Source organism: Schistocerca nitens, chromosome 9 (genome assembly GCF_023898315.1).
Source record: "Schistocerca nitens isolate TAMUIC-IGC-003100 chromosome 9, iqSchNite1.1, whole genome shotgun sequence".
NCBI lineage: Eukaryota > Metazoa > Arthropoda > Insecta > Orthoptera > Acrididae > Schistocerca > Schistocerca nitens.
The window spans coordinates 68143595-68155265 of record NC_064622.1 but is presented as its reverse complement, the minus strand read 5'-3'; the positions used below and the strand labels follow the sequence as shown (position 1 = coordinate 68155265).

The following is an 11671-nucleotide window of genomic DNA, read 5'->3' as shown; positions in this document are numbered from 1 at the left end:
GCTGTTGCATTGGGAAGGAAAGGACGAGACAGTCAGCTGGGTTCGTACCTGTGGGTCTTGTCTCGTCTCGTGGATACTACTTTCGAGACCACGATTATTCAGTTAACCATTTTGGTAATGAAATTTCCTGGCACATTAAAACTGTGTGCCGGACCGAGACTCGAACTCGGGATCTTTGCCTTTCGCGGGCAAGTGCTCTACCAGCTAAGCTACCCAAGCACGGCTCACACCCAGTCCTCACAGCTTGAATTCCGGCAGTACCTCGTCTCCTACCTTCCAAACTTTACAGACGCTCTCCTGCGAACCTTTCAGAACTGGCACTCCTGAAACAAAGGAGGTGAGGTACTGGCGGAATTAAAGCTGTGAGGACGGGGCGTGAGCCGTGCTTGGGTAGCTCAGTCGGCAGAGCACTTGCCCGCGAAAGGCAAAGGTCCCGAGTTCGAGTCTCGGTCCGGCATACAGTTTTAATCTGCTAGGAAGTTTCATATCAGCGCACACTCCGCTGTAGAGTGAAAATTTCATTCTCCATTTTGGTAATATCCGTTTCAATGAGAGTACCACATCCTCAGTCTTTCTTCGCAGTCTTATTTTTTGACGAAGCCGATACAGCGGATTTTCTGAAAAATGTTCCGACGAGGAACCTGACGGCGAGCACTGCGCCGGCGGCGGCGCACAGCGCGGAGAGGGGGACGAAGGCGGCGAGGTCGAGCAGCAGGTACTGGTGCCAGGCGAGGTCGAGAGCCGCGGAGCGCGTGTGGCGCGCGCCCCCGTGCCTCAGCACGTACTCCACCGAGCGCACCGCCGTCTCCAGCGGCGGCTCCGGCCGGTCGTGGAACAGCCGCGACAACTTCCGCGCGTTCTCCGCGTACCTGCAAGGTTCACACCGTGGACGCTTAACGCGGCAGAACGGGGTACCGTATACTGAAACGACCGATACCAGGACTAATGAATTACACTACTGGCCATTACAATTTCTACACCAACAAGGAATGCAGATGATAAACGGGTATTCATTCGACAAATATATTATACTAGAACTGACATGTGATTACATTTTCACGCAATTTGGGTGTATATATCCTGAGAAATCAGTACCCAGAAGAACCACCTCTGGCCGTAATAACGGCCTTGATACGCCTGGGCATTGAGTCAGACAGAGCTTGGATGGCGTGTACAGGTACAGCTACCCATGCAGCTTCAACACGATACCATAGTTCATCAAGAGTAGTGACTGGCGTATTGTGACGAGCCAGTTGCTCGGCCACCATTGACCAGACGTTTTCAGTTGGTGAGACATCTGGAGAATGTGCTGGCCAGGGCAGCAGTCGAACATTTTCTGTATCCAGAAAGGCCCGTACAGGACCTGCAGTATGCGGTCGTGCATTATTCTGCTGAAGTGTAGGGTTTCGCAGGGATCGAATGAAGGGTAGAGCCACGGGTCTAAAACATTTGAAATATAAGGTCCACCGTTCAAAGTGCCGTCAATGCGAACAAGAGGTGACCGAGACGTGTAACGAATGGCACCCCATACCATCACGCCGGGTGATACGCCAGTATGGCGATGACGAATACACGCTTCCAATGTGCGTTCACCGCGATGTCGCTAAACACGGATGCGACCATCATGATGCTGTAAAGATAATCTGGATTCATCCGAAAAAATGAGGTTTTGCCATTCGTGCACCCAGGTTCGTCGTTGAGTACACCATCGCAGGCGCTCCTGTCTGTGATGCAGCGTCAAGGGGAACCGCAGCCATGGTCTCCGAGCTGATAGTCCATGCTGCTGCAAACGTCGTCGAACTGTTCGTGCAGATGGTTGTTGTCTTGCAAACGTCCCCATCTGTTGACTCAGGGATCGAGAGGTGGCTGCACGATCCGTTACAGCCATGCGGATAAGATGCCTGTCATCTCGACTGCTAGTGATACGAGCCCGTTGGGATCCAGCACGGAGTTCCGTATTACCCTCCTGAAGCCACCGATTCTATATTCTGCTAACAGTCATTGGATCTCGACCAACGCGAGCAGCAATGTTGCGATACGATAAACCGCAATCGCTATAGGCTACGATCCGACCTTTATCAAAGTCGGAAACGTGATGGTACGCATTTCTCCTCCTTACACGAGGCATCACAACAACATTTCACCAGGCAACGCCGGTCAACTGGTGTTTGTATATGAGAAATCGGTTGGAAACTTTCCTCATGTCAGCAAGTTGTAGGTGTGTGAATGCTCTGAAAAGCTAATAATTCGCATATCACAGCATCTTCTTCCTGTCGGTTAAATTTCGCGTCTGTAGCACGTCATCATCGTGGTGTAGCAATTTTAATGGCCAGTAGTGTATTGGATCGTACAGTGGCGTACTTTCCTCGCACATTTTGAGTAACTGCTGTTTTATCTGTTCACATATCCACTCGCTCGCGCGTTCTCTGCGTACCTGCAAAATTCAGACCGTGGAAACTTAGCGCGGCACAACACCACTTACCGAAACGACCGATGCTGGGACTAGTGAATTATTGGATCCTACATTGGCGCACTTTCCTCACACATTTTGAGCAACTGCTGTGTTATATATTCGCATATCCACTCTGTTACCAACCTTATAGGCACTTTTGTATCGTGTTAATCTTCTTTAAGGGGGATAGCACGTTAAACGGGCCGACTTGGAGCAGGAGAGGCACCACAGAACATTTTAATTTCTGCTGACTATACTTTTACAAATAAATTCATAAAACATTGTCAGCACGAACAGGAAGGATTCAATATTCACACTCATATCCTTTGAAGTTCAAAAATATAACAAAATAATTTTCTTTTACATGTGAAATTTCATCATTTTTTTCACTTACTATTGCCTGCATTTGTTGCTATAGGTAAACTCTTCTTCATAAGTGACAGAGATTCTTCGATGAATTTTTCACAGCATACAACCTATATTTACAGATGTAAGAAACTCTACCATTAATTTAACTTAAGAGAAAATAAATGAGTTGTAACATTTAAAAACATCATGTTTAGAAAAAACTCAGATTCTTTATTTCTCTTATTTTTTGCCACAATTTTAATAGATTAGGAAAATTCTGGAGTTTCATACACCTGTAAGTATGGTTTCTATTGCTGTGCAAAATTCGTCGAAGAATCTCTCTTACTTATGAAGAAAAGTGTACCTATACCAACAAACGCAGCCAATAGTAAGTGAAAAAATGATGAAATCACACATGTAAAAAAACTTATTTTCTAATGTTTTTGAACTTCCACTGCTATGAGTGTGAATCCATAATGCTTCCTGGTCATGCTGACAAAGTTTTCTGAATGTATTTGTAAAACTATAGATAGTGAAAATTAAAATTTCCTGTGGCGCCTCTCCTGCTCCAAGTCGGTCCGTTTGGCGCCCTACCCCTCTTAAAAGGTTCTAGTAACATCGTCTTGTCAGCACTTCCTGTCATCAGGTGTTAAAAGATTTGTACAGAATAGAATTCGTAACAAACACAAAAACTGAAAATATGTTACTGACAATCTCACTAAAGTAATCAATATGTAATTAAAGCATTATGCAAAGTAATTGTACAGAGAACAACCTTTAAGTTAATTTCATGCGAAAACTTTATACAGTTTGAACAATACTAACGACAGAAGATTTATTTCACTTGCTGATTTTACGCAGTGTAAGAAACCTTATATAATATGTAAATTTTCGATTGGTAGTTAAGTGATTTAATTGTTTCAATAATGAGAGTACAACTGTTTCCACAGCGTGACAATTATTTAACTATATAAAAAAACATAAATTATTTACAAACTACGGCGTGCACACACTTTATTCAACATGTAAACGTCTCTACAGATATCCGGACCGAGCGAGGTGGCGCATTGGTTAGCACTCTGGACTCGTATTCGGGAGGACGACGGTTCAAACCCGCGTCCGGCCATCCTGATTTAGGTTTCCCGTGATTTCCCTAAATCGCTTCAGGCAAATGCAGGGAGCGGGAGGGTTTCCTTTCAAAGGGCACGGCCGATTTCCTTCCCCATCCTTCCCTAAGCCGATAGGGCCGATGACCTCGCTGTTTGGTCCCCTCCCCCCCCCCCCCCCCCAGTCCGCAGCTCTTGGTCGTGCGGTAGCGTTCCCGGGTTCGATTCCCGGCGGGGTCAGGGATTTTCTCTGCCTCGTGATGACTGGGTATTGTGTGATGTCCTTAGGTTAGTTAGGTTTAAGTAGTTCTAAGTTCTAGGGGACTGATGACCATAGATGTTAAGTCCCATAGTGCTCAGAGACATTTGAAGCCCTCCCCCCAAATCAAACAACCAACAGATATTCGGAATTAGTTATGATGTGTTCGATACGCCTGGCATCATTGGCGATGATGTGGCACGGACAGATAGCGAAATTTTGCGTGACCCGCTGAAGTGTCGGGACATGGATGCTGTCGATGACATCCTGAATGGCTGTTTTCAGCTCAGCAATGGTTTTGGGGTTGCTGCTGTACACCTTGTCTTTAATATAGCCCGACAAAAAGGAGTCGCACGTGTACAGATCCGGAGAATATGGCCGCCAATCGAGGCCCATCTCAGTGGCCTCTGGGTACCCCAGAGCCAAAATGCGGTTCCCAAGGTGCTCCTCCAGGACATCAAACACTCTTCTGCTTCGATGGAGGTCGAATCCATCTTGCATGAACCACACCTTGTCTAAATCAGGGTCACTTTGGATAATGGGGACGAAATCATCTTTCAAAATCTTCACGTACCGTTCGGTATTTCAAATGGCTCTGAGCACTATGGGACTTAACTGCTGAGGTCATCAGTCCCCTAGAACTAACCTAAGAACATCATGTTTTAGATTAAAAAAAAACCCACTGATGATGATGATATTTGTCGCCGAAACTAGTTTGGGATAGTTAAAATCTTCTGGGTTATTAGGCCGCGTCATGTTTCTTCTAAAATATTCGACGTTTCAACCCCCCTACTGGGATCTTCCTCAGAATCTTTTGGTGTCCACTACTGCTAGAAAGATCCTGAGGAAGTTTCCAGCAGAGGGGTCGAAACGTCGAACATTTTAGAAGAAACATGACGCGGCCTAATAATCCAGAAGATTTTAACTTCAGTGACAACGGCCACGAAAGCCTGCAGAGTTACATAGTTTGGGATAAAAAGAAATAAACGAATAACAAGGTGTTTTGCATCAAGGCGGACTCAATTTCTGATATTAATGTTTTTCTATGCAAACACGGACCAAATGGAAGAGTTCCAAGATAAAATCAATGCGCTGTATGGTTTGATTTTGCGACGAAGCCCATTTTCCTCTGGATGGGTTCGTGAATAAGCAAAACTGACGCATTTGGCGGACTGAGAATCCGCATTTCGCGATCGAGAATTGTCTTCACCCTCAACGGGTGACTGTGTGGTATGCAATTTCCGGTCACAGAATAATCGGTATGACATTTCTTGATAGCGCGGTGACTACCGAACGGTACTTGAAGATTCTGGAAGCTGATTTCATTCCCATTATCCAAAGTGAGTCTGATTTCGACAGGATGTTGTTCACGCAAGACGGAACTCGATCTCATCGTAGCTGGAGAGTGTTTGATGTCCTGGAGGAGCACTTTGGGGACCGCATTCTGACTCTGCGGTACCCAGAGGCCACTGGCATAGGCCTCTATGGGCGGCCATATTCTCCGGAACTGGACACATGCGACGCCTTTTTGTCGGGCTATATTAAATACAAGGTGTACAGCAGTAATCCCAAAACTATTGCTGAGCTGAAAACAGCCATTCAGGAGGTCAGTGGTCAGCATCGGTGTTCCGACACTTCAGCGGGTCACGCAAAATTTCGCTATTCGTCTGCGCCACATCATCGCCAATGATGGCAGGCATATCGCACATGTCAAAAGTAAATCCGATTATCTGTAGTGACGTTTACATGTTCAATAAAGTGTGTGCACGCCGTAATTTGTAACTAATTTAGCTTTTTTTCATATAGTTCCAGAATTGTCATTCTGTATTTACTCCTTAATGGTTTATATTGCTAATAACAAAACTGAGTTTCAGCTGAATTGTGTTATACATAAGCACATCACAAGACACAAAAAGAATTTTTATGTGATGTTTGACTCCTTGTGCAGGGTTCAGAATGAAATTATGTAGTCTGGTGGCAAGATATTCAACTAGATCTCGTCTACGATAAAGCAAGAAATTGGGAATCCCTGCCAGTTCAAAATGAAATTAAAGGCATACCTCATTATCTATTTTTCTACAAATCAACTGAATAGTTAGACTTAGGGAGTGAAGAGTTCTTTTAGGTACATGACGAGTAGGAGTGTTTATATTAAGTTGGTGCACAAGTTCATAGCGTTTCCGTTTTGCATGCTCGTATTCCGATAGATACGGGTTTATTTATCGACTTTAATTTTTTATTTGCAGTTCACTGTTGCTGTTTGAGTTTACTTATTATCATTTTGTTATTTGGAGACAGTGAACGGAGCAGTGAACGCTAGAAAACGGAGTGCCAAGTGGAGAAATTAGAACTTTATCGACATATTCTTCTGTTTGAGTTCAATGGGGGATTGAAAGCAGCGGTGGGGACAGAAACATTTGCGCCGTCTATGGTGATAATGAAATTGGACAGAGCGTGGTAAAAAAATGATTTTCTACACTACTGGCCACTAAAATTGCTACACCAAGAAGAAATGCAGATGATAAACGGGTATTCATTGGGCAAATACATTATACTAGAACTGACATGTGATTACATTTTCACGCAATTTGGGAGCATACATCCTGAGAAATCAGTACACAGAACAACCACCTCTGGCCGTAATAACGGCCTTGATACGCCTAGGCATTGAGTCAAACAGAGCTTGGATGGCGTGTACAGGTACAGCTGCCCATGCAGCTTCAACACGATACCACAGTTCATCAAGAGTAGTGACTGGCGTATTGTGGCGAGACAGTTGTTCGGCCGTCATCGACCAGACGTTTTCAGTTGCTGAGACATCTGAAGAATGTGCTGGCCAGGGCAGCAGTCGAACATTTTCTGTATCCAGAAAGGCCCGTACTGGACCTGAAACATGCGGTCGTGCATTATCCTGCTGAAATGTAGGGTTTCGCAGGAATCGAATGAAGGGGAGAGCCACGGGCCGTAACACATCTGAAATGTAACGTGCACTGTTCAAAGTGCCGTCATTGCGAACAAGAGGTGACCGAGACGTGTAACCAATGGCACCCAATACCATCACGCCGGTTGATATGCCAGTATGGCGATGACGAATACACGCTTCCAGTGTGTGTTCACCGCGATGTCGGCTAACACGGATGCAACCATCATGATGCTGTAAAGATAACCTGGATTCATCCGAAAAAGTGACGTTTTGCCATTCGTGCACCCAGGTTCGTCGTTGAGTACACCATCGCAAGCGCTCCTGTCTGTGATGCAGCGTTAGGGACCGCAGACGTGGTCTCCGATATTGATAATCCATGCAGCTGCAAACGTCGTCGAACTGTTCGTGCACATGGTTGTTGTCTTCTAAACGTCCCCATCTGTTGACTCAGAGATCGAGAGGTGGCTGCACGATCCGTTACAGCCATGCTGACAAGATGCCTGTCATCTCGACTGCTAGTGATACGAGGCCGTTGGGATCCAGCACGGCGTTCCTGAACCCACCGATTCCATATTCTGCTAACAGTCATTGGATCTCGACAAACGCGAGCAGCAATGTCGCGATACGATAAACCGCAATCGCGATAAGCTACAATCCGACCTTTAACAAAGTCGAAAACGTGATGGTACGCATTTCTCCTCCTTACACGAGGCATCACATCTACGTTTCACCAGGCAACACCGGTCAACTGCTGTTTGTATATGAGAAATCGGTTGGAAACTTTCCTCATGTCAGCACGTTGTAGGTGTCGCCACCGGCGCCAACCTTGTGTGAATGCTCTGAAAAGCTAATCATTTCCATATCACAGCATCTTCTTCCTGTCGGTTAAATTTCGCGTCTGTAGCACGTCATCTTCGTGGTGTAGCAATTTTAATGGTCAGTAGTGCAGTTTTAAGGAGGATAGGTTTGACATTAGTGACTCTGCATGTTCATGAAGATTTTTGGGGTTCGATGAACATCATTTAAACACATAAATCCACAATGATCCATGTCAGTGTTCTCTAGAGCTGGCGGATGTGATGGACTGTGACAATTCCAACATCGTGCGACATTTGCATATAATGAGGAGGGTTCACAAATCGGGTGTATGGGCACCGCATGCTCTAAGATCCAGTTGGCCTGTGAGCAAAACCCACCGTTCCTATCCTGTATTGTTACTGGTGACGAGAAATTGTGTCTTCTTTATGTTTACAAAAGAAAAAGAAAGGAATGCTTGAGCCCAAGCGAAGCAGAAACTCCTCATATAAAGACGTGCGCACGTGCACAAAAGATAGTGTCACGAATCTGGTGAAATAGCAACGGTGTGATGTACTACGAACTGCTTCCCAGAGGTGTGACCATGCCGCCGGCCGGTGTGGCCGAGCGGTTCTAGGCGCTACAGTCTGGAGCCGCGTGACCGCTACGGTCGCAGGTTAGAATCCTGCCTCGGGCATGGATGTGTGTGATGTTCTTAGGTTAGTTAGGTTTAAGTAGTTCTAAGTTCTAGGGGACTGATGACCTCAGAAGTGAAGTCCCATAGTGCTCAGAGCCTTTTGAACCATTTGTGACCATGTCTGCTGACATTTGTTGTCATCAACTGAGACATCTTACAGACGCAGTTCAAGAAGAACAACCAGAAAGACTGTGAATTGATGCTACCCCATGATAAGGACCACCTGCATTCTCCTAGGCTGATAAAAAACGCTATACACGAGTTGCGTTGCAAAGTCATTATGCACCCACCTTATCCATATGATTTTGCTCCCTCATATTTCATCCTTTTCCGTTCTCTATCGAACAATCTTCAAGGAACTTCCTTTCCAGATAAAATGCGCTCCGAATGTAGTTCAACGCACTCTTCGCCTCAAAACCACGTGATTTCTACAGTCGCGGAATCGAAAAGTTGGCCAGCCTTGGCAGACTGTTGTAAATACTGAAGAAGAATGTATTAGTAATGACTAAAGACTCTGTTATGTGTATGTGTTGTGTTTATTAAACTTACGGAAAATGTTGCGAACTATTGCACCAGTTCAATAATAAAGCTGTATGACAAGTACACTACTGGCCATTAAAATTGCTACACCACGAAGATGACGTGCTACGGACGCCAAATTTAACCGACAGGAGGAAGATGCTGTGATATGCGAATTATTAGCTTTTCAGAGCACTCATACAAGGATGGCGCCGGTGGCGACACTTACAACGTGCTGACATGAGGAAAGTTCACAACCGATTTCTCATACAGAAACAGCAGTTGGCGGGCGTTGCCTGGTGAAACGTTGTTGTGATGCCTCGTGTAAGGAGGAGAAATGCGTACCATCACGTTTCCGACTTTGATAAAGGTCGGATGGTAGCCTATCGCGATTGTGGTTTATTGTATCGCGACATTGCTGCTCGCGTTTGTCGAGATCAAATGACTGTTAGCAGAATATGGAATCGGTTGCTTCAGGAGGGTAATACGGAATGCCGTGCTGGATCCCAACGGCCTCTCATCACCAGCAGTCGAGATGACAGGCATCTTATCCGCATGGCTGTAACAGACCGTGCAGCCACGTCTCGATCCCTGAGTCAACAGACGGGGACGTTTCCAAGACAACAACCATCTGCACGAACAGTTCGACGACGCTTGCAGCAACATGGACTATCAGCTCGGAGACCACGGCTGCGGTTACCCCGGACGCTGCATTACAGATAGGAGCGCCTGCGATGGTGTACTCAACGACGAACCTGGGTGCACGAATGGCAAAACGTCACTTTCTCGGATGAATCCTTGTTATGTTTACAGCATCATGATGGTCGCATCCGTGTTAGGCGACATCACGGTGAACACACACTGGAAGCGTGTATTCGTCATCGCCATACTGGCGTATCACCCGGCGTGATTGTATGGGGTGCCATTGGTTACACGTCTCGGTCACCTCTAGTTCGCATTGACGGCACTTTGAACAGTGCACGTTACATTTCATATGTGTTACGACCCGTGGTTCTACCCTTCATTCGATCCCTGCGAAACCCTACATTTCAGCAGGATAATGCACGACCGCATGTTTCAGGTCCAGTACGGGCCTTTCTGGATACAGAAAATGTTCGACTGCTGCCCTGGCCAGCACATTCTTCAGATGTCTCAGCAACTGAAAACGTCTGGTCGATGACGGCCGAACAACTGTCTCGCCACAATACGCCAGTCACTACTCTTGATGAACTGTGGTATCGTGTTGAAGCTGCATGGGCAGCTGTACCTGTACACGCCATCCAAGCTCTGTTTGACTCAATGCCCAGGCGTTCAAAAAATGGTTCAAATGGCTCTGAGCACTATGGGACTCAACTGCTGTGGTCATAAGTCCCCTAGAACTTAGAACTACTTAAACCTAACTAACCTAAGGACAGCACACAACACCCAGCCATCACGAGGCAGAGAAAATCCCTGACCCCGCCGGGAATCGAACCCGGGAACCCGGGCGTGGGAAGCGAGAACGCTACCGCACGACCACGAGATGCGGGCTGCCCAGGCGTATTAAGGCCGTTATTACGGCCAGAGGTGGTTGTTCTGGAGACTGATTTCTCAGGATCTACGCACCCAAATTGCGTGAAAATGTAATCACATGTCAGTTCTAGTATAATATATTTGTCCAATGAATATCCGTTTATCATCTGCATGTCTTCTTGATGTAGCAGTTTTAATGGCCAGTAGTGTACCATTGTATGCAAGTAAATATTAAGCTGCTAATAACAGATAAACGGCAGCTATATAGCAAAATTCAAAGAGCAGCACGTTTTTCAAAGTAGCAGCTATGTTACTAATGTACTCGATTTAATTTTGATGTAAGTATGAATAGCGTTTAGAAGTAAAATGATGGTTTGTTGTTTATAGCTTGACCAGATGAAGTTTCTATGAATCTTTTTTCTCGTGTTAACGTATACCTTGACTCGTTCCACATCCCTGAACGTTCTCCTTATTGATAGGAGACGAATGAATGAATGAATGGATAAATGGGTGGATGCATGAAGGACTGACTCAAATGCGATAACCCACCACAGTCTTAGCGCTGGCGAGACAATAAAAATGTAAGATAACCCAGTACCGTGTGCTAGCATTACCTCGGGTCAGTCAGCAGCTCATTGACGGCCCAGTCGAACGACTCCTGCGTGACGTTGCGGAGGTGGAGCAGCAGACCATAGCCCGAGTCGCGGGCCCTGAGGAGGTTCCACACCTGGTCGCCAAATATGGGGAAGCCGAGCAGTTGGACGCCAGCGTACAGTGCCTCCTGCACGCTCATCATGCCGCCGTGCGTGATGGAGAGACGCATGTTCCTGTGAGCTGCAACAGTCACGTCTGCTCAGTAGGGCGACGGGCCATAACGTAACAGCCCTAAACTTAGTATATGAGTACACGACACACAGCTTTTAGTTTATTACCTGATACGTATTGTGAGAAGCACGTTATCAAATGATTACTTTAGTACTAATTTCTTTCAGATGTATCATTCATTATTTAGTGTTATTTGGGAGAAGTGCATATTATCTGTGTAATACGGTCAAACGTG

At 45.9% G+C, this 11671-nt stretch overlaps 1 protein-coding gene across 1 annotated transcript; it reads right to left on the bottom strand.

The window, feature by feature from the left end:
* Positions 1 to 565: 565 nt before the first annotated feature.
* On the bottom strand, positions 566 to 11434 carry LOC126204009 (UDP-glycosyltransferase UGT5-like). Its single transcript, XM_049938439.1, has 2 exons — positions 11226 to 11434; positions 566 to 869 (listed from the first exon to the last, which is right to left on the bottom strand). The coding sequence occupies exons 1-2, from the start codon at positions 11432 to 11434 to the stop codon at positions 566 to 568; spliced, it is 513 nt and encodes a 170-aa protein (XP_049794396.1).
* Positions 11435 to 11671: the final 237 nt, after the last annotated feature.

Bases quoted from the DNA above. Each gene is read 5' to 3' on its own strand.
- LOC126204009 (XM_049938439.1), bottom strand. From the start codon at position 11,434: ATGCGTCTCTCCATCACGCACGGCGGCATGATGAGCGTGCAGGAGGCA. The intron at 870-11,225 runs GTAATGCTAGCA...TGAACCTTGCAG, and splicing joins GAGCTGCTGACTGACCCGAG to GTACGCGGAGAACGCGCGGA.